At 38.2% G+C, this 24740-nt stretch overlaps 2 protein-coding genes across 3 annotated transcripts in view; one reads left to right on the plus strand and one right to left on the minus strand.

The window, feature by feature from the left end:
* LOC134826554 (diacylglycerol lipase-beta-like) overlaps positions 1 to 7379 on the plus strand; it is a 54266-nt gene extending 46887 nt beyond the window's left edge. Inside the window, exons 13-14 of one of the 2 annotated variants that reach the window (XM_063838954.1) lie at positions 1952 to 2145; positions 5474 to 7379. In XM_063838954.1, the coding sequence (XP_063695024.1) occupies positions 1952 to 2145; positions 5474 to 5645 (366 nt within the window). In that variant the 3' untranslated portion in view covers positions 5646 to 7379. The remainder of the gene's footprint in view (positions 1 to 1951; positions 2146 to 5473) is intronic. The other variant, XM_063838953.1, reaches the window with a different exon arrangement.
* LOC134826226 (FYVE, RhoGEF and PH domain-containing protein 4-like) overlaps positions 1 to 24740 on the minus strand; it is a 434713-nt gene that overhangs the window by 174045 nt on the left and 235928 nt on the right. The window lies entirely within an intron of this gene.

The raw sequence follows: 24740 nt of genomic DNA on the forward strand, positions 1-24740 counted from the left end.
TGATGTGCTCCGTGATCCTGACCAATTGTAAAAGAGGTGCTATGTCACGTGACGCAGATCCGTCCAATCACAAACAGGAATAGTCAGCAGACGGGGGGGTAGGGTGGGGGTTGTTTACGATAGTCAAACAATCTTGATAGTGTGTTGGTCTCTCCCCCAACTGACTGTAGTGCTTTAAATTGTCCAGTCAGAACAGAACATTAACATAATTTTGTAGTTAATTAAGTAGACCTGGTCATTTTTTAAAAATCACTGTCCACCTCCCTTAAAAAAACAGGGTTCAAATTAACAAGTTGGGCACACACGAATGCGATGTCGCTGAGATAAGGCAACATCTTCGCCACAACTTTGTTTCCCAAAATCTTGTACCGCTTCAGATAGCCAATGGAGCGTTCCACGTGGATGCGGGCGATGCTGACTTTTCTGCTGGCTGCTACTTCTTCCGGCGTGAACTGAGTCTTGCCCCACATCCCCGCTGGGATGTTAAGTGTAACTCCTGAAATTTAATTCGCTTTTTATTCCGCTTATTCTTAACTAACCGGACGATGATTAATCACTCTACACTCAACTGATACGTGACGTTTCAACACGTTCTCTAGATGGCTCTGAAACCTTAACCACCCACAATTATGACCCTAACCCTAACACAAACCCGATTTCTAACTTAAGCATATGCTGAAACCTTAACGAGAAATTAGAAATCATAGGTCATAGCATGTTATCTCGCCAGAGGAGCATCAGTTGGGTGATTCACAATCAGCATACAAAAATATAAATACTACGATTTAAGTTGGTTTTAACTGTTAGTGTTAGGGGCCCGTTCAGAAAAATCTCATATTTCGAGTGAACAGATAAGAAAGGTAAACATACGATATAATGTCCCTCTGCTCACTCTTCCTGTTTGTGATTGGACGGATCTGCGTCACGTGACAGAACACATCTATTACAATTGGTCGGGATCACGGAGCACATCAGGGCTGCCCATCGTCCGAATAAATTTAATTCAGTTGCTATTATGATTGTTATATCATTGTGTTGGTTACCTACCTTTATTTTGTTTCTTTTGACTTTGCTATCGTGCTCTGCTCTGAAAATTGTGATAGAACCTGTTCGAGTTGTTAACGAGATGATCTCCTTGTTCTTTCGTTGCAGAATCATCATGTTCTTTGTTTGAGTAACACAAAAATTTTAGGAATAGGGAAGCGTTATTGGGCTGTAAAACCAACTTAAATCGATTTCTCGTGCAACGTTGTACAGGTGAGGAACAGTCACCAAAATGACTTACCTGCTGTGTTTTGTCGTACTCTGCTCTTCGCTCAAGTTCGATCAGTTAAGGTGAGGATTGCCTCGATCTTTCGGTTTCAGCCCTAGGTCAAGAGCTGCAGTAGAAGCGAAGGATCAAAATATATGTTGCTTGTTGCTCGCATTCTAAACTATAAAACATCAATTTTGAGGGATAAGGAAGTGTTTATAGGTTCTGAAACCTAGCTAAATCGATTTTTCGTGCAATTTTAGGTTAGAAACGGTCATCAAAATGAGTTAATAAGAAGGTCGATTTCTCGGTTATTTTTGAGCTTTCGTTCAGAAAATAATTTGGGGCCCTCAAAGGGGGGTAACAAGAAGGCGTTACAAGTGTTACAAGCCTTCTATAATACAAAATATGTATCACCTCATCAGCCTGCTTAACATGTGCTCGACCTAAAATGTAAACAAACAATGATCACCTCCTCAGCCTGCTTAACATGTGCTCACTATTAATGTAAACAAACAATTATCACCTCCCCGCCAGTATCCACATCTATTAACTATTTAATTAACTAAGTAATTAAATATTTAATTAACTAAGTAATTAACTATTTAATTAACTAAGTAATTAAATATTTAATTAACTAAGTAATTAACTAAGTAATTAACTAAGTAATTAACTAAGTAATCACACTCCAAATTTCAGTGGAAGCTGACACTGGACCACATAATGTCGGTAATGAGACTGAGACCAATAGCGGAAGTGATCCTAAACTCGGAGGAGGAAGCCCCGCTGATCCTCCCTACTTTCAACAGAGCAGAGGAGGACCCGAGTGAGGTTCCTAAACTCTATCCTCCTGGCAAAGTCATCTTCATTCACAGAAACGAGATACAAGCCAGGTTAGATCAACACACAGAAACGAGATACAAGCCAGGTTATTTCAACACACAGAAACGAGATACTGGCCAGGTTAGTTCAACACTCAGAAACGAGATACAAGCCAGGTTAGTTCAACACACAGAAACGAGATACAAGCCAGGTTATTTCAACACACAGAAACGAGATACTGGCCAGGTTAGTTCAACACTCAGAAACGAGATACAAGCCAGGTTAGTTCAACACTCAGAAACGAGATACAAGCCAGGTTAGTTCAACACTCAGAAACGAGATACAAGCCAGGTTATTTCAACACACAGAAACGAGATACTGGCCAGGTTAGTTCAACACTCAGAAACGAGATACAAGCCAGGTTAGTTCAACACTCAGAAACGAGATACAGGCCAGGTTAGTTCAACACTCAGAAACGAGATACAAGCCAGGTTAGTTCAACACACAGAAACGAGATACAAGCCAGGTTAGTTCAACACTCAGAAACGAGATACAAGCCAGGTTAGTTCAACACTCAGAAACGAGATACAGGCCAGGTTAGTTCAACACTCAGAAACGAGATACAAGCCAGGTTAGTTCAACACACAGAAACGAGATACAAGCCAGGTTAGTTCAACACTCAGAAACGAGATACAGGCCAGGTTAGTTCAACACTCAGAAACGAGATACAAGCCAGGTTAGTTCAACACACAGAAACGAGATACAAGCCAGGTTAGTTCAACACTCAGAAACGAGATACAAGCCAGGTTAGTTCAACACACAGAAACGAGATACAAGCCAGGTTAGTTCAACACACAGAAACGAGATACAAGCCAGGTTAGTTCAACACACAGAAACGAGATACAAGCCAGGTTAGTTCAACACACAAAAACGAGATACAAGCCAGGTTATTTCAACACACAGAAACGAGATACAAGTTTGGTTAGTTCAACACACAGAAACGAGTTACAGGACAGGTTAGTTCAACACTCAGAAACGAGATACAGGCCAGGTTAGTTCAACACTCAGAAACGAGATACAGACCAGGTTAGTTCAACACTCAGAAACGAGATACAAGCCAGGTTAGTTCAACACACAGAAACGAGATACAGACCAGGTTAGTTCAACACTCAGAAACGAGATACAAGCCAGCTTATTTCAATACACAGAAACGAGATACAAGCCAGGTCTGTTCAACACTCAGAAACGAGTTACAGGACAGGTTAGTTCAACACAGAAACGAGATACAAGCCAGGTTAGTTAGTTCAACACACAGAAACGAGATACAGGCCAGGTTAGTTCAACACTCAGAAACGAGATACAAGCCAGGTTAGTTCAACACACAGAAACGAGATACAGACCAGGTTAGTTCAACACTCAGAAACGAGATACAAGCCAGCTTATTTCAATACACAGAAACGAGATACAAGCCAGGTCTGTTCAACACTCAGAAACGAGTTACAGGACAGGTTAGTTCAACACTCAGAAACGAGATACAAGCCATGTTAGTTCAACACTCAGAAACGAGATACAAGCCATGTTAGTTCAACACACAGAAACGAGATACAGACCAGGTTAGTTCAACACTCAGAAACGAGATACAAGCCAGCTTATTTCAATACACAGAAACGAGATACAAGCCAGGTCTGTTCAACACTCAGAAACGAGATACAAGGTAGGTTAGTTCAACACATAGAAACGAGATACAGGCCAGGTTAGTCAGTTAAACACACAGAAACGAGATACAGGCCAGGTTAGTTCAACACACAGAAACGAAATACAAGCCAGGTTAGTTCAACACTCAGAAACGAGATACAAGCCAGGTTAGTTCAACACACAGAAACGAGATACAGGCCAGGTTAGTTCAAAACACAAAAACGAGATACAAGCCAGGTTAGTTCAACACACAGAAACGAGATACAGGCCAGGTTAGTTCAACATACAGAAACGAGATATAGGCCTAGCAGGCTTTATACAGGTTTTAAGTTTGGTTACCGTTTATATTTTACAGATGAAAATCTAGCCATTAATACAATTAAAATAAGCGCTCTTTTTGTTAAGATTTTACCGATAATACTGTGAAAATTGATACAAAACATCGAGGATTCAACGAAAATAAAGGCTCAAGTTACTATAAGAGTATAAGGTAAACAAGGTAACTAAGGAACAAAGTATCAACTCAAACGTAAGCAAGGCTAATAAAGCAATTTTAGCTCAAAATAAACTCACGGTCAAACTACTTGTTGTCTTGACAACGGTTTAAGGAATAATCAATTTCAGAAACTGCGGTACGGGACTTAAACAGTAATGAATGAACTAAAATAGTTGATATCCTAATACAGCATTACAACAATTAGGATATATCCATGAAATACTGGGCCGATACGAAAAAGTTTCTGATTTCTTCTTTTAGGAATCTGACAGGATGGCTTTCCCTTTATTAGAATTTGGAATGCCACCACCTTAACTTTTAAGATAGATCAGTAATTGGCCTTGAAAGAACATCGTAAAAATGCATCAGACTTCGAGGATACTGCAATTGAGACGGGACGCGGTGACACGAATAGTATTTTCAAAAGGCAATTACAATCAGCAAAATACAATTCCGCCAATTTAGCGGTCATAGAAAATCTGAAAAGGATACTGACACTGATATCTGTGTATAAAAATGTTCCAAAAGTTCGCACTACCTTAACAATAATGATCCCGTTTTTGGGGATTGCAATATTTCAAATCTTAAAAACAACAGCCCCGTCGTCTATTAGGAGCCGGACAGAAAGAGCGTATATTAAGACGCAATGAAACTGCCACTCCATGGCAACATTTAAATATATCGACTCTGTTACATCGTTTCCTCAAATTATTTGTTGACTAGTAGTGTTGAAAGTATTAAAATATGTGTTGAACAGTAAATTGAGACGGCTGACTGTTGAGGGCTCAGTTTATCTGGGCAGCACCTCAATACACATGACATTACGGTTTGTTAGCTACGTAACGTGACTTTGAATGAAGAACATTGGCCTGTACGTTATTTTAATGTAAGTATTAGTAAGATTAACAAAAATAACTTATCTACGTGATAAAAATATGGTCTGGATGAAAAAAGTTTTTGACTTACTTATCTTCCGACTCATGCTGACACTAAAATGATATGTAATGGGCCTCAACTTGAGTCTGTCAAGTACAAGATTAGATCCTTACGAACAGATTCTATTGTTCTGTAATCATGACAGACTCGGAAAACCCCTCTCTCACATGTTAACTTTAATACTTTGATGAGGTTTATCTAAAGACAAGAATATCTCTATTCCCCCAATAACCCTGCCTCTCTGTCATTCATTATAAATCTGCTCCCCTCAGTTGCTGCAGCTCGTACAGCGGAGCACATTACGACGTACTCTCCGCACCAAACAACGTGTTCGACACCATACCTGTATCTCCGGAGATGTTAACAGACCATCTCCCCGACACCCTCGTTTACCTTCTCAAGGAGTTACAACCCATCGACGTATCCCCCGGCAGTCACATTTAGTCACCTTAGTCTCACTGGTTGGGGCAACATCAAGACACCTCGAATTTGTGATCTTCGAAATAATATGACTTGAAAACTAAACTGCTGGTTCATTTTAATTATTACGTTTGCAGTTGGAAACATTTGGCTTTTTAAATCAATAGTTGACAATGTTTACTTGAAGCAAGAATCTAAAGTTGAAAGCAGAGTACAGCACAAGTACACGAACGTTAACAAGAATTTAATTACTGCATTCATATACCCACAAGCAGCAACAGGGTGACACTAAATTTGAGGTCGAGTTTATTGCGGTTACATGATTGTTATTACAATTTATGTGGGACCGTGCAAATCGTTATGGTAATCTTGACAACCTTAATTTCTTAATTTGAGCCGACCTATGTTATATTGAGTATCAAAGTAGGTTGTTGGACGTTGGTGCAATGAAGGTTTTATGAATTTATTAACTTATCAGAAAAGATTTAGTACCCTGAACCGTTAAAGTATAGGAAAGTTTTATTGACTTGTAGATTATTGTCATATAATTCAGAGATTAGTTTAGTTAAATGAATAGCATGTTTGTAAATTCTTGTTGTAATAAATTTTGATATTTGTTAATTTTAATTTTAATCAGCCGTGATACCCCGTGTAATATAAACATTTAGCTTCTCTTTACCAGGCTGCACCATTTTCTATTCTTATTCTCATTTAATCCTGATCTAGTAACACCTTGATGTCCTATGTGAACTTAATTTTGACCGATTTTGTATTCCGTATCCCTTTTTTTGCGATCTTTTTTGTAGCTTTTTATGTCGGACAGATAAAAATATTTCAAGTTGATATAATTTCAAGATTAAACGACTGGTTCAGATATACCTGGATCATATTAACTTACAGTGTAATAATGACATGATACAATTTAAAGTATATACAATAAAAATTCGCAAGTTAAAGCAAGCTAGCAGTGTGTCAAAGCATATAAGAAAGCATATAAGAAAATAAATGAATATCATAAATAAACATAGGATGTTTAAACTAGGGGCCACGCAGGAGCAACACCAGATTCAGCGGACATAATCTAAATAGAACGAATTGCTAACTGACACTGTACACTAATACAAAGTTACTGAAGCTTGCAAAACGTTACATATTCATCGTAAAATTTGGTAATTATCCTAATAGCTGATATAGACGAAACAGCTCATAAACATGAAGTTCCCCGAACCAGGCTATTAAAATGATTATAGCCCTAATTATTCCTTTGATGACAATGATTAGTGACCGCATAATTGTTTACCGGCACGATCTTAACAGTGATAATTACAGTGTGAGTTGAATCTACAGTTCAATTAGTGTTATTATTCAATTAGCGATATTATTCACTTATTGGGCCCCTTTTGTGAGGACAGAGCGGGAGACCCTTCCCAATTGTTTTATCTTACACTGACTGCCTTAATAAGGCTGCTTTTCAAGTTCAAGATGCAAATGTAGCGGCTCAAAAATAGTGAATGGCGGTGTCAGTCTGTTTATGTATCATTATTCATAAAAGGGGTACAACCTGAATGATAGATTAGTCTATAGAAACTTACACTGTTATAATTAGCGCTGTAAATTGTGAAAAGGACGAAAGACACCGCTGCTAGCTTGAAGTTATCAGAATGTATTTTAAAATCCATTTTTCACCAGAAACAGTAGTATGATGTATATTTATGCATGCCATTTGTTATGTTTTTGAATTTGAGAACTGATTCGACTAAAAATATTTGTGTTTTCAATTTTCTTGTTCTTCGGTAACGACAAGGTTTGTTACCGATATTTTGATCAGCATCACAACAGAAATTATGTGATGTTGCCATGTGCTGATAAACCGTTTATAATTAGAGGACAATGAACTGTGAACGGCACAATCCACATTCTATCTGGAATCTGGATGACAGGTTGAAGTCTAGCCGTTCTGCTGTAATGTCTTGTTGAGGAGTCCTCAAGATTCGCTTATAGTTCTACAAGTAGAAAGGAGGCTTTTTGAGCGCGTGTACTACAACAGTACAACAGTACAACATGCATTTATTGTTTAACGTTGATTCACGATGTCAATCCTTCGCAGCTCGGTGAGGCACAGTGGTGCATCTCGCCGATCTACCGAAGAGAAGGTTGCGAGAAGCATTATTTGATGCGCGCGCGACCCAGTAGTGCAACGCGCTACAATGTTTAACGCAGCTTCTAGTACCTCGACTTGTCAGTCACACTCACACTGTCCTCACTGATTGGTCACTGGTCAAACATTCGGTCAGACTGTCAAATTCTGAGTGTCAAATTCGGTCAGACTTTTTAAATCCGGTCTAGCCCGCGCCATCCAATTCCACCTACAAGTACGACCGCGCGAACTGCACTGCCGACCTGGCCTCACGGTGGAAAATTTGTCGATCGTGCATAAAATAATACTCGACGACTAATTGATACACGAGCGTTTATTGTATTTTTGTGCCAGCTGTTCATATGAAAAAAATCTGTAGAGGAAAAACAGCAAAACTTATTATTTGAACATGATCCCGGACCTAATACTGTAATTATAATGGCGCAGGAGGGTCAACCTGAAAAGAACATTGCTTGACCCTCCTGCCCCACCGCATGGATCAGGAGGTTCATTTCAGAAACAGTGCTTGACCCTCCTGCCCCACCACATGGATCAGGAGGTTCATTTCAGAAAAAACAGTGCTTGACCCTCCTGCCCCACCACATGGATTACGGGGGTCACCCACAAAAACAGTGCTTGACCCTCCTGCCCCACCACATGGATTACGGGGGTCACCCACAAGACCATGTGCGCTGCACTTATTTCTACATCGCGCGCGATACGTGTGTGCGTGATTACATGAAATATTACCGCGCCCTACGCCAAGTAGACGAAAAGCGTGGTCGAAGAGCGAGAGTCGGTACAATAAATAAAACGAGAGTTGGTACATTTAACTGGCATTTTTTAACCGTGGTACAATCAGAATTGAATACAGCCGACACAGGATGAGGGGGGGGGGGGGGGGGGGGGGCAATGACTACTGATGGAGACTTTTGAGCACCAATGGGGACGAAAATCATAGGGACTGAAGGTCAAATCGCTGGTGAAATTTTCCATTTGTCCCCATAAGTACCCAAAGTTTTGGCGAGTTTTATGTAGTTTTGATATTATCTTTTATTAAATGACTTCTAAAGGAGACTTTTGGGGGCTAAAAATCTTGGAGACTTGAGGTTAAATTGCTGGCGAAATTCTGCACTTGTCCCCAAAGTACCCAAAGTCATTGGCTCCCCCCCCCCCTCCCCCGGGTGAGGTGACGGAGAAAAATAAACTGAGCTCAAGGCTACATTTCCAGATATCCCGCCACGGCACCGTCACTCATGCTGCAAAGTGTGTTGAGAGATGCCCACGTCATCACACGTAAACTGTGTCACGAATACCTGAAATGCAGACGTGCAGAACAAACATAACTCTGATCTATATTTTTCATAAAACTTTCAGGATTTGCCAATGAGGGAAAAGACAGCACTGTCCGAGAAGCTAGAAATGCATGAATCATAGGTGACATGGATAGGGGTAAAAAGTTTTTTAAAAACATGAAAATTGTGAAAGGAAAAGAAGTAGAAATGAGAAAGGGTAGATTTAAAATGTTTGAGAATCGATTTTGTGCTGAAGAACTCCGTCCGCAGGACGGGCTTCCGGCTACTTATGATAATTCGAATAAATTTGAGATTCAAACAAGCTACGAATACGAATGCTTATAGCAGTGGCAAGCTCTTGTTTGCTGCGCATTGGCTGCAATGTATAACCGCAGTATGAACTGTCAAAATATTTGAATTTGCTTACCTAGTGGCTTTGTTTGATAAAGCATACATACTTTATATACCGATAAATCAATAACTCCTTTTGATTCTTCGGTTTGAGAATTGTGCGGTCACACATCTCTGCAATGTCTGAAAAGGTGGCAGGGAAGTATTGAAACTTACTTAACACTATATTTACAGTTAAACCTTGAACTACTATAACTAGGGCAGTAGGAAACGCCAAAAAGTAGATCATCTGACTAAAACAACTTAACTTCATCCAAGAGTCTAGTTAGCAGCATTGTAGCGATAAGATACCACCATAGTTTGAGCTGTCGACACTGAAATAAAACAAACAATTTACTTTTCACTACTGCAGGGGAATGCATGTAACATATAAAGAATAAAGATATAATATATTGTATGTTTTTCATCGTGGCCTCAGGGGAGAAGGGCAGCTCGAAAAACCGAAAAAAGTCTAAAAAACCGTGTTGGAGCTGGTGAGTTAAAGCTACCGATCTCGATCGTGAGAGTCAGATGATCAGATCGCATGTAACGTGAGTTTCGCCCGCCTGAATAAGGCAACATGAAATCATATTGCTGGTGACAGGTCTCGACCAAGATGTAAAATAAAGATACCCCAAATTTGTTATTTTTAAGCCGATTCACATCGACCCAAGTCTCTGCTTTGACCCTAAATGCTCAAACTTCGTTAATAGATTGGAAAATCGTGTTATGCTTGTTACTAATAACTGTTGTTTGTGAGAGGACATCTCGATTTCCCGGATCAGAGGATCACACCAATGAGGGGTTGATTGTGCATGTGTGAACTTGACTAAATTTTCAAATTGCCCGATTTTTTTTCAGTAGGTCACATTACTCGTGACGTGCAAATGTATCTTTTGTCTTTTAATAGGTCAAGCTCAGAGCTTTAAAGCTTTAAAGACTTCTCCGTGACAAAGACGGCCGACATATATCTTTACTCCAGGAAAAGTCAGAACTCTTTCCACACCACATTCTTAAATGTACACGACAGCAGAACGACGATGTAGCCCCACGCCGCAGTAAACTTTAAATTTCTGACCCGGAACGAGCCCAGCAACTGTAGACAGCTGCGTGAGCTATGTACGGTTAGCAGATTTAAGAGCTTATGCAATAAGCAGTCACCGTTCACTCTCATTTTTGACTTTTCTTCTTTTGAACAACAAATGTCCATTGAATGATGCCAAGCTAAGCGATTATGATTAGAAAAGTACCGTGATTTACACTGATGGCTCATACAAGGACTTGTTGGACTTCGTGAATTTGGAGGACCTGCAGCTGTAATCAGTACTTCACTACCAGATGTGCGAGGCCGAGGTTCCCGTTTGACAACATTACAAGTGGACCACCCAGGCCGGGATGATCACGCGCTAGTTGACATGAGATCTGATTCTCCCGGGAAAATTGGGCGAGATGACCGGTGTCCTGTCAGAGGTCACGGATACAAGGATACAAAAATATAAATATTTTATTGTACAATTACAATAGTCGTATAAACTTGACAAATTCGCCTACCATCACGTGACCCTCGTCAACGAGCAAGTGAAAAATGTGTTCACAGCATTTATATTATACGGTAACTACACCATAGATTGACAAGCTAAGCGTACAGAAAAACGTCCAACTCCTGACTATAATAAAACTCCGGTATAATAGCGTTTTTGACGGAGCAATTTAATGGCCTGGAGTAGGAAACTTTGTTGACCGGAATAAATTGATCCGAAAGGCGAAAGATACATATGAGAGGCCATCATAAGATGGTACCAAAATATCTCTGTGAAAAGTCCTTTTTACTTTTTTAAGCGTCAAAAGTCGGTGCACTTACTTTATCCATCGAAAAAAGGCATCCCCTGGTGGCTCGTAAAGTATCGATTTTAGCTGTCTAGTAGCCATCTTCTGTGCTCTCTGGCAGTCTAAGAAGAAACATTATTATATACGACTCTATACAAATAATCTTATTATAAAACAGGATCATACATAGTTAATAGAACTCCATTAAGAAAACATCTTAACTACGTAATCTGTGCCTAGTACAACAGTTTCCAACACTTCCTACAGCTAGCAATATCCCTTATTTCATTTAAATCACTCAAATTTCTAAGTTCTAAGTTTCTATATTTAAGGTCATCAACAAGCATATTTGATATAAGTTTGTATTAGGTCTACCAACACGCCCTTTAAATTTACCACTACTATTTAACACAAATTTCTCTTTGTGATGAAAAAGTTTAAAGAAGCTTTACAACTTAACTCAAACTAATGCTTCTGTCTGTCTGCTGCATTTGAGTTTATTTCTAAATGATTCGCAGCTTTCGGTAGCTCCATGTTCAGCCCACCATGCCTGAAAAAATTTGGTTCACAATAACTTTGGTTCCCATAAATATTATGGTTACCATAATATAAGTCACAAATTTTGTTAATTTCAAGTCAACAACAATATTAGTCGTATTTTTAAGACCATTTTTCCATATCATTTAATTTTTTTAAATTTATTCAGCTAGCTTTTTTGACTAAAATATTTTCGATCTGGGAAATTATTTAAAGACGAGTCAACATTACATACATCAATTACATAGCATCACATACATTTACCTATAACACGCAGTAGCGACTTGTATAAATTTAACGATACTTAAATTCGTTAAATCATATATCATGTATTATATGCTCTGCTGAAATCTTAGTCTCCTTTAAAATAAGTCCTCCCATGAAATTTAGTTTACAACAATTTTAGGCAATTGTTTGACTTAATTTATGGTATAATAGATTTTTCGTTCCTGAGGAAAGGGAATTTCGGCGGATATAGTAACACCAGAAAATATTGGTTTATGTAAATTGAGTTTACGTTGTTTATCAATGATTCGAGGGCACTGCAACGAGAATTAGAACAATTAATCAAAAATTACTGCCTAAACATTTAATGACCAAAACCTAACGAGCTTAACCTCTGTCACTCTTTTTCGGAGATTCAATATCATTTGACACAACTCTATGGATTAACTATATGATTTTTTAAAATAGGAAAACTAATCTGGTTGTATCCTAGCAGAACTGATTATTATATACGTTAAGAACAGTGTCAGCTGGAATATTCAAGTAAGGTCATTTGTGTGCTTTCTTTTACAACAGAAACAAGGAATTGAAATATCATTGTAAACTAAAACTGACAAGGGTAATCATAACATAACATTGTGCTCACAGTGTCACTCCATTCCTGAAAAAAGCCCATTTTCTTCCAATAAGACAACAAATAGAGTATAAGATTGCTCTAACCGTGTTCAAATGTGTCAACAACGTAGCTCCAAATTATATCACCAAATGCATCAACATTAAGAGTCAACCTGTACGTGTACTACGGACTGAACAAGACTATTTCAGGTCCTAAATGTTCCTACTGTTTCAAATTATAGTAAAACTGAGAGAAGCTTTAGTTACTGTGGACCCTTTGTTTGGAATCAGCTTCCTTAGCAATTGAGAACATTAACCGATATCGTCTTGTTTAAAAAGAGAATAAATACGCATCTCTTTGAAAAAGCATTCATATAAGTAGCATATAATAACTTTATCATAAAACCCAAACTTCATAAAAATAAGTTCTAATGTACATATTCAATATTCATGAGTCGCTTTAGATGGCTTGAACTGAATCTTTACTTAGCTGTCATTAGTTTAGTGCTCAGTGTCAACAAGAATTGTCATTATATTTTCCCTGTGATAATATTCAATTTCAAGTCAATATATCATAGTTATTGAATGCCTATATATATCCTGAAGTTAGGACTATGATTTGACCTGCCCATCCCCTAATTTTGGAAGTTTATATGCTCCTATCGTGAAAATGAGGTTAATTGAATGAAGGCTTTCATGTTATTCTGTATTATCACGTCATCTTACATCACATTATCAGGTCCAGTATATCCATAATTAAGACACCAATTGAATAATGAATGTGAATTTGTTTAGAGAATAAAATTTAGGTCGAAAATTTTGATCCTTCCCCCCCCCCCCCCCCCCCCCCCCCCCCCCCCCCCCGCCCCCCTCTGGCCTTATTTCATTAAATCCATAACACCTGATCTTGAAGTTACTCACAAGGCGAGGAACATCCTAGCCTGTCCAGCATCTGGGAGGTCTACACAGGAAACAGTAGCTCATTTAGCTCTAGGTCACCAGGCTGTGACAGTAGTCTTGATGTCCATTGTCCAACCAGTTCTGCGATTTACAGGTAACATCTAGGTAAATGAAATGAAATAATGAAATGAAATAAGAATAAGATTAAGTTGAATGTGCTTATGATGGGACCCTGGAGGGCAAGATCAGGTTATAATACTTGAATGACAATTCTAATGACAACCCAAAAATAGGAAGAGATCAAGAGGCAGGTCTATAGGAAGAGCTTAAATGTAGTAGAAATGTTACCTACCCTCCGAAGATGTATAAGTAAAGTAATAAAACAGCTCCCGCAGACTAATCTTTTGGATGGAGATCTCGCTAGAGTAACATGTTACTTGGTTCAATCCAATAACATATAAAATTAAAGAGTTTAAGAGTCCAAAATAGGAATTTAACACAAATATATATTAAATTCATTCACTGCAACAATCACTCCATAAAATCATGTAGGAGTATTGATAAGATTGAGTTCCAGATCACCTATATTGCTGTGGATGCTAAAATCCTGACACCTCTATAACCCCTAAAAGAAACTATACATGTCATGGGTAATGGATATCATTAGTAGGTAGTTATTGCAAACAGAGTGCTACCAAGTGCCACGTCTTATGATTTTCTAGAAATCAGAAACAAAAAGTAAAACTCTAATCAAAATGCTGAGCAGGATGAAGCAAAGACTTGAAGAAAAACTAAGAGACAACCAGAATGGCTTCAGACCTGGTTGCTCTACAACTTCGCACATTCTTGTTCTGTGAAGAATTATATAGGGTCTAAAGAGTGTGAAGGCCACTATGATGTTTATAGATTTTAATAAAGCCTTTGACAGTGTACATAAAGGTTTGCTTATTAAGATACTTAAAGCAAATGGTATACCAGAATACATAGTGCGATTGATCTACACAAACACAGTGGCTTAAGTAATCACAACTGCAGATGGTATTACAGGGGTCTTCGAGGTCCTGGTAGGATCAGGATTCGGGAGTACTGCAAAGAGACACCTCATACTTGTTCATCATCGTGATTGACTATATCATGACAGTGGCTATAGATGATGACTCAGACTCTGGGTTCACTCTTAAGCCTGCACAGGGTGTAGATGGATTTGTGCTGAAAATATCGCATATGTCAAATTCTCAGATGATGGTGCCCTTATCACTGATATAATTGAATGGGGCAAAACTACTCCTGGACAGGCTATAGGAAGCAGCAAAAAGTGTGGGGTTAGTCTTGAACAACTCTAAAACAAATCTCATGACTCTAAACACTACAGAGGAAAGTAGACTTTAAAGCTGTTCTGGAAACCAGCTGGAAAACGTACCTTGGGGGCATAGATATCAACAACTGAGAGAGACTTTAGAGAGACTTTTCAAGAGCAACTATGAAGATCCAAGAGCGTAGGATGCAACTAGCTTTGCCATATACACTGCCACCTTGAACTAGTTGCTAAGTGTGGGGTACTTAATGAACCTAACCATGGTGTGCTGAGCAGGGGAAGAACAGTCATAACTTATGTTGATAGCCTAAGGGCTGATACAGGTTTGAGTAACACTGGAGAAATCACGGGACTTATGGAGGATAGAAATCTATCGAGACAGTGCATCAATACTCGGACGCTGAAGCCTAAATTAAGAGAAGTTTAAAAGTTCACAATCATAATTATTATTTAAAATTGCCTCTAATAGCTACTGATAATCAGCTTGATAGTCGTCTTCCAGCCAGTTTATCAGAAATAAATAAAATGCAGAACCTAACAAAAGGACTAAAATAACTCCAAGATATTTTTCATGAAAATTACTAAATTTGCATTGGCGCTCTACTCGATTCCAAAGGATTTTTGTTAATGATGCGTTGACAAAATGCGCGGCGCGGAAAAATTATCATTTGAAATTGTTTGTTGTTCAAACATATTTCATAAAATAATCTGTAATATATAGTTCTAATAGTGTATAAAAAAGAATAATCTCAAAATATAACACTAAACAGAGCAAAAACGAGGATCGCGCAAAAATCATATCTATTTTAACAATTTCCGGGATTTTGAACAGGAACCATGTTTATACATATAGTATAATTAACAAATTACGCAAACCCTAAATTTATTGATCCATAAATTTTTAAATTCTTTATATTTTCGTATATAAAATTATTTTTGCAAACTATTGACCGGGGACTCTACAATTAAAAATTTATGGATCAAGATTTTAATGGTTTGCGTATTTTGTTTTCATATATTTAAATGGTTCCTATTTAAAATCGCGGAAATTGTCAAAATAGATATAATTTTTGCGCGATCCTCGTTTTTGCTCTGTTTAGTGTTATATTTTGAGATTATTCTTTTTTATACACTATTAGAACTATATATTACAGATTATTTTATGAAATATGTTTGAACAACAAACAATTTCAAATGATAATTTTTCCGCGCCGCGCATTTTGTCAACGCATCATTAACAAAAATCCTTTGGAATCGAGTAGAGCGCCAATGCAAATTTAGTAATTTTCATGAAAAATATCTTGGAGTTATTTTAGTCCTTTTGTTAGGTTCTGCATTTTATTTATTTCTGATAAACTGGCTGGAAGACGACTATCAAGCTGATTATCAGTAGCTATTAGAAGCAATTTTAAATAATAATTATGATTGTGAACTTTTAAACTTCTCTTAATTTAGGCTTCAGCGTCCGAGTATTGATGCACTGTCTCGATAGATTTCTATCCTCCATAAGTCCCGTGATTTCTCCAGTGTTACTCAAACCTGTATCAGCCCTTAGGCTATCAACATAAGTTATGACTGTTCTTCCCCTGCTCAGCACACCATGGTTAGGTTCATTAAGTACCCCACACTTAGCAACTAGTTCAAGGTGGCAGTGTATATGGCAAAGCTAGTTGCATCCTACGCTCTTGGATCTTCATAGTTGCTCTTGAAAAGTCTCTCTAAAGTCTCTCTCAGTTGTTGATATCTATGCCCCCAAGGTACGTTTTCCAGCTGGTTTCCAGAACAGCTTTAAAGTCTACTTTCCTCTGTAGTGTTTAGAGTCATGAGATTTGTTTTAGAGTTGTTCAAGACTAACCCCACACTTTTTGCTGCTTCCTATAGCCTGTCCAGGAGTAGTTTTGCCCCATTCAATTATATCAGTGATAAGGGCACCATCATCTGAGAATTTGACATATGCGATATTTTCAGCACAAATCCATCTACACCCTGTGCAGGCTTAAGAGTGAACCCAGAGTCTGAGTCATCATCTATAGCCACTGTCATGATATAGTCAATCACGATGATGAACAAGTATGAGGTGTCTCTTTGCAGTACTCCCGAATCCTGATCCTACCAGGACTTCGAAGACCCCTGTAATACCATCTATTCTGGTATACCATTTGCTTTAAGTATCTTAATAACTCTGACTTACTTCAGCGTCCGAGTATTGATGCGCTGTCTCCATAAAACTCTATCCGCCATAAGTCCGCCCATTTCTCCAGTGTCGTTGAGACCCGTGTCAGCTCGTAGGCTATCAACATAAGTCATGGCTGGTCTTAATAAGCAAACCTTTATGTACACTGTCAAAGGCTTTATTAAAATCTATAAACACCATAGTGGCCTTCACACTCATGGCCTTTAGACCCTATATAATTCTTCACAGAACAAGAATGTGCGAAGTTGTAGAGCAACCAGGTCTGAAGCCATTCTGGTTGTCTCTTAGTTCTTCTTCAAGTCTTTGCTTCATCCTGCTCAGCATTTTGATTAGAGTTTTACTTTTTGTTTCTGATTTCTAGAAAATCATAAGACGTGGCACTTGGTAGCACTCTGTTTGCAATAACTACCTACTAATGATATCCATTACCCATGACATGTATAGTTTCTTTTAGGGGTTATAGAGGTGTCAGGATTTTAGCATCCACAGCAATATATAGGTGATCTGGAACTCAATCTTATCAATACTCCTACATGATTTTATGAAGTGATTGTTGCAGTGAATGAATTTAATATATATTTGTGTTAAATTCCTATTTTGGACTTAAACTCTTAAACTCTTTAATTTTATATGTTATTGGATTGAACCAAGTAACATGTTACTCTATCGAGATCTCCATCCAAAAAGATTAGTCTGCGGGAGCTGTTTTATTACTTTACTTATACATCTTCGGAGGGTAGGTAACATTTCTACTACATTTAAGCTCTTCCTATAGACCTGCCTCTTGATCTCTTCCTATTTTTGGGTTGTCATTCAAGTAGACAGTTGGGTAACCGATCTTCAGGCATTCTACTGACAAGTCCAAAGCAATGCAGCTATTTTGTTGTAAGTATGTCAGTAAGGGAAGTTATTAATGCCCTTCTTAAAACATCCCTTGGACCAAGAGGAAGATTAAGTGAGTGTGTAATGTCACCAGACAGTAACCACCAACTCTATTCAAAGATTCAAGATCCACTTGTCACAGAAAAATATTCGAAGAGATTCTTTCAGATATTATAGTATATAGTACATTAAAAATTCAAGGTGTTATATTATTATAACCTGATCTTGCCCTCCGGGGTCCCATCATAAGCACATTCAACTTAATCATACCTGATAATGTGATGTAAGATGACGTGATAATACAGAATAACATGAAAGCCTTCATTCAATTAACCTCATTTTCACGATAGGAGCATATAAACTTCCAAAATTAGGGGATGGGCAGGTCAAATCATAGTCCTAACTTCAGGATATATATAGGCATCAATAACTATGATATATTGACTTGAAATTGAATATTATCACAGGGAAAATATAATGACAATTCTTGTTGACACTGAGCACTAAACTAATGACAGCTAAGTAAAGATTCAGTTCAAGCCATCTAAAGCGACTCATGAATATTGAATATGTACATTAGAACTTATTTTTATGAAGTTTGGGTTTTATGATAAAGTTATTATATGCTACTTATATGAATGCTTTTTCAAAGAGATGCGTATTTATTCTCTTTTTAAACAAGACGATATCGGTTAATGTTCTCAATTGCTAAGGAAGCTGATTCCAAACAAAGGGTCCACAGTAACTAAAGCTTCTCTCAGTTTTACTATAATTTGAAACAGTAGGAACATTTAGGACCTGAAATAGTCTTGTTCAGTCCGTAGTACACGTACAGGTTGACTCTTAATGTTGATGCATTTGGTGATATAATTTGGAGCTACGTTGTTGACACATTTGAACACGGTTAGAGCAATCTTATACTCTATTTGTTGTCTTATTGGAAGAAAATGGGCTTTTTTCAGGAATGGAGTGACACTGTGAGCACAATGTTATGTTATGATTACCCTTGTCAGTTTTAGTTTACAATGATATTTCAATTCCTTGTTTCTGTTGTAAAAGAAAGCACACAAATGACCTTACTTGAATATTCCAGCTGACACTGTTCTTAACGTATATAATAATCAGTTCTGCTAGGATACAACCAGATTAGTTTTCCTATTTTAAAAAATCATATAGTTAATCCATAGAGTTGTGTCAAATGATATTGAATCTCCGAAAAAGAGTGACAGAGGTTAAGCTCGTTAGGTTTTGGTCATTAAATGTTTAGGCAGTAATTTTTGATTAATTGTTCTAATTCTCGTTGCAGTGCCCTCGAATCATTGATAAACAACGTAAACTCAATTTACATAAACCAATATTTTCTGGTGTTACTATATCCGCCGAAATTCCCTTTCCTCAGGAACGAAAAATCTATTATACCATAAATTAAGTCAAACAATTGCCTAAAATTGTTGTAAACTAAATTTCATGGGAGGACTTATTTTAAAGGAGACTAAGATTTCAGCAGAGCATATACATGATATATGATTTAACGAATTTAAGTAAGTATTTAAGTAAGTAAATGTATGTGATGCTATGTAATTGATGTATGTAATGTTGACTCGTCTTTAAATAATTTCCCAGATCGAAAATATTTTAGTCAAAAAAGCTAGCTGAATAAATTTAAAAAAATTAAATGATATGGAAAAATGGTCTTAAAAATACGACTAATATTGTTGTTGACTTGAAATTAACAAAATTTGTGACTTATATTATGGTAACCATAATATTTATGGGAACCAAAGTTATTGTGAACCAAATTTTTTCAGGCATGGTGGGCTGAACATGGAGCTACCGAAAGCTGCGAATCATTTAGAAATAAACTCAAATGCAGCAGACAGACAGAAGCATTAGTTTGAGTTAAGTTGTAAAGCTTCTTTAAACTTTTTCATCACAAAGAGAAATTTGTGTTAAATAGTAGTGGTAAATTTAAAGGGCGTGTTGGTAGACCTAATACAAACTTATATCAAATATGCTTGTTGATGACCTTAAATATAGAAACTTAGAACTTAGAAATTTGAGTGATTTAAATGAAATAAGGGATATTGCTAGCTGTAGGAAGTGTTGGAAACTGTTGTACTAGGCACAGATTACGTAGTTAAGATGTTTTCTTAATGGAGTTCTATTAACTATGTATGATCCTGTTTTATAATAAGATTATTTGTATAGAGTCGTATATAATAATGTTTCTTCTTAGACTGCCAGAGAGCACAGAAGATGGCTACTAGACAGCTAAAATCGATACTTTACGAGCCACCAGGGGATGCCTTTTTTTCGATGGATAAAGTAAGTGCACCGACTTTTGACGCTTAAAAAAGTTAAAAGGACTTTTCACAGAGATATTTTGGTACCATCTTATGATGGCCTCTCATATGTATCTTTCGCCTTTCGGATCAATTTATTCCGGTCAACAAAGTTTCCTACTCCAGGCCATTAAATTGCTCCGTCAAAAACGCTATTATACCGGAGTTTTATTATAGTCAGGAGTTGGACGTTTTTCTGTACGCTTAGCTTGTCAATCTATGGTGTAGTTACCGTATAATATAAATGCTGTGAACACATTTTTCACTTGCTCGTTGACGAGGGTCACGTGATGGTAGGCGAATTTGTCAAGTTTATACGACTATTGTAATTGTACAATAAAATATTTATATTTTTGTATCCTTGTATCCGTGACCTCTGACAGGACACCGGTCATCTCGCCGAATTTTCCCGGGAGAATCAGATCTCATGTCAACTAGAGCGTGATCATCCCGGCCTGGGTGGTCCACTTGTAATGTTGTCAAACGGGAACCTCGGCCTCGCACATCTGGTAGTGAAGTACTGATTACAGCTGCAGGTCCTCCAAATTCACGAAGTCCAACAAGTCCTTGTATGAGCCATCAGTGTAAATCACGGTACTTTTCTAATCATAATCGCTTAGCTTGGCATCATTCAATGGACATTTGTTGTTCAAAAGAAGGAAAAGTCAAAAATGAGAGTGAACGGTGACTGCTTATTGCATAAGCTCTTAAATCTGCTAACCGTACATAGCTCACGCAGCTGTCTACAGTTGCTGGGCTCGTTCCGGGTCAGAAATTTAAAGTTTACTGCGGCGTGGGGCTACATCGTCGTTCTGCTGTCGTGTACATTTAAGAATGTGGTGTGGAAAGAGTTCTGACTTTTCCTGGAGTAAAGATATATGTCGGCCGTCTTTGTCACGGAGAAGTCTTTAAAGCTTTAAAGCTCTGAGCTTGACCTATTAAAAGACAAAAGATACATTTGCACGTCACGAGTAATGTGACCTACTGAAAAAAAATCGGGCAATTTGAAAATTTAGTCAAGTTCACACATGCACAATCAACCCCTCATTGGTGTGATCCTCTGATCCGGGAAATCGAGATGTCCTCTCACAAACAACAGTTATTAGTAACAAGCATAACACGATTTTCCAATCTATTAACGAAGTTTGAGCATTTAGGGTCAAAGCAGAGACTTGGGTCGATGTGAATCGGCTTAAAAATAACAAATTTGGGGTATCTTTATTTTACATCTTGGTCGAGACCTGTCACCAGCAATATGATTTCATGTTGCCTTATTCAGGCGGGCGAAACTCACGTTACATGCGATCTGATCATCTGACTCTCACGATCGAGATCGGTAGCTTTAACTCACCAGCTCCAACACGGTTTTTTAGACTTTTTTCGGTTTTTCGAGCTGCCCTTCTCCCCTGAGGCCACGATGAAAAACATACAATATATTATATCTTTATTCTTTATATGTTACATGCATTCCCCTGCAGTAGTGAAAAGTAAATTGTTTGTTTTATTTCAGTGTCGACAGCTCAAACTATGGTGGTATCTTATCGCTACAATGCTGCTAACTAGACTCTTGGATGAAGTTAAGTTGTTTTAGTCAGATGATCTACTTTTTGGCGTTTCCTACTGCCCTAGTTATAGTAGTTCAAGGTTTAACTGTAAATATAGTGTTAAGTAAGTTTCAATACTTCCCTGCCACCTTTTCAGACATTGCAGAGATGTGTGACCGCACAATTCTCAAACCGAAGAATCAAAAGGAGTTATTGATTTATCGGTATATAAAGTATGTATGCTTTATCAAACAAAGCCACTAGGTAAGCAAATTCAAATATTTTGACAGTTCATACTGCGGTTATACATTGCAGCCAATGCGCAGCAAACAAGAGCTTGCCACTGCTATAAGCATTCGTATTCGTAGCTTGTTTGAATCTCAAATTTATTCGAATTATCATAAGTAGCCGGAAGCCCGTCCTGCGGACGGAGTTCTTCAGCACAAAATCGATTCTCAAACATTTTAAATCTACCCTTTCTCATTTCTACTTCTTTTCCTTTCACAATTTTCATGTTTTTAAAAAACTTCTTACCCCTATCCATGTCACCTATGATTCATGCATTTCTAGCTTCTCGGACAGTGCTGTCTTTTCCTCATTGGCAAATCCTGAAAGTTTTATGAAAAATATAGATCAGAGTTATGTTTGTTCTGCACGTCTGCATTTCAGGTATTCGTGACACAGTTTACGTGTGATGACGTGGGCATCTCTCAACACACTTTGCAGCATGAGTGACGGTGCCGTGGCGGGATATCTGGAAATGTAGCCTTGAGCTCAGTTTATTTTTCTCCGTCACCTCACCCGGGGGAGGGGGGGGGGGGAGCCAATGACTTTGGGTACTTTGGGGACAAGTGCAGAATTTCGCCAGCAATTTAACCTCAAGTCTCCAGATTTTTAGCCCCCAAAAGTCTCCTTTAGAAGTCATTTAATAAAAGATAATATCAAAACTACATAAACTCGCCAAAACTTTGGGGTACTTATGGGGACAAATGGAAAATTTCACCAGCGATTTGACCTTCAGTCCCTATGATTTTCGTCCCCATTGGTGCTCAAAAGTCTCCATCAGTAGTCATTGCCCCCCCCCCCCCCCCCCCCCCCCTCATCCTGTGTCGGCTGTATTCAATTCTGATTGTACCACGGTTAAAAATGCCAGTTAAATGTACCAACTCTCGTTTTATTTATTGTACCGACTCTCGCTCTTCGACCACGCTTTTCGTCTACTTGGCGTAGGGCGCGGTAATATTTCATGTAATCACGCACACACGTATCGCGCGCGATGTAGAAATAAGTGCAGCGCACATGGTCTTGTGGGTGACCCCCGTAATCCATGTGGTGGGGCAGGAGGGTCAAGCACTGTTTTTGTGGGTGACCCCCGTAATCCATGTGGTGGGGCAGGAGGGTCAAGCACTGTTTTTTCTGAAATGAACCTCCTGATCCATGTGGTGGGGCAGGAGGGTCAAGCACTGTTTCTGAAATGAACCTCCTGATCCATGCGGTGGGGCAGGAGGGTCAAGCAATGTTCTTTTCAGGTTGACCCTCCTGCGCCATTATAGCGTAATACTATTACTAATAGTAATATTTGATTGAATTCATCACACCGTACCAGAAGATACAGTTTTTCCAGTTATGAATTTGATTGTCCTTACCTGGGGACCTCAGGCTATCATGTGAATAGAGATTAGGCGGAATGACAGGCTGAGCGCGGCCCAGTAAGATTGTCCTCGATTTGGTCGCTTATAATTAGTTTTTAGTACAAGTAAAAATAAAATTATAAATCCGGGTCTCGGAAAGTGGTAAGAATAAATAGAAAATATTTTTTTGTGTTTATGGAATACATATTTTTTTGTACTTTTTGGGGTTTTTTCAGTTTTTTTCACCTTTTGTAATAATAGCAACAATAATAAGTAATAAATAATGTGAAATGCAATTTTGTTTCTTCGTCGTCAGTTTTGCCTAAATCTTCGGAGGGAACTTCGGTAATTTCTCTTTGTGATGTTTGCATTAGCAGCTTATAAACCTACAAGATTTGTACGTCAGTTTTGGTCTTCTTTAGACTTTAAGTTTCCTTTTTGTATTCTCCAAACTCCAAAGACCTCTTCATATTCTTGTCATAGGGTTCATGTTCATGAATGGGATGAACTGTGGGTTGTTTCCACTGAACAGCTCGTCAAAGTCTGCCCAGGAAGCCTCAGTTGGCCTCAGCCGTTCCATGGTGCCACGGACAAAAGTCTTTAACATCTTTGATGATGCAGTAAGACTGTCTCCCAACGATGTAGTCCGACTATCGACTGCGTACGCAGCTCTTCGGAAATTCAATTTTCTATTGAAAGAGTTCCTAATCTTCGTTCGGAAACTCTTCCTCCTTCTTCCATTGGGGAGTTAACGGGTGATACTCGTAAAATATCTGTTCCACAGGACCGTCGACGAGTCCAACTCGGCGCGCGTCCTGGTAGGTTGTAAACCTACAATTGGGGAGTAAATTAAAGGAAGGCATGGCTTTAGTCTCTTCACAATTTATGAAGGATTCGGTCCAATCAGCACATTCAAGAACCTCTGTATCTTCTCCAATAAATCCTGGAAGAGCGAAGGAGCCATTTCTTTCCTCGCGACAGTTTGATCCGAGTGAGGCGGGAACCAAGAAATCAGGTTCGATGTTGATGCTTTCAACCTCTGTGATCTCGTAACTAGATCTTTTGTTGAAGAGTGTAGATAAAACCATTTTAAATGATTAAGGATAGTTATACGAGTGGTCTTTTCAAGCGTATGAATGTGGAAATATCAAAATTGATAATTAGCACGTGCGATGTGTCCTATTAGTAGGGATCAGGAGGTTACCTAGCAATTTCATCTTTATGAAGGAGCATCTAGGCACAACCTACTAAAGAATCTGCTAAATAACTTGACTAACTTACAAAT

Source organism: Bolinopsis microptera, chromosome 2 (genome assembly GCF_026151205.1).
Source record: "Bolinopsis microptera isolate Bmic1 chromosome 2, MBARI_Bmic_1.0, whole genome shotgun sequence".
NCBI classification, from domain to species: Eukaryota; Metazoa; Ctenophora; class Tentaculata; order Lobata; family Bolinopsidae; genus Bolinopsis; species Bolinopsis microptera.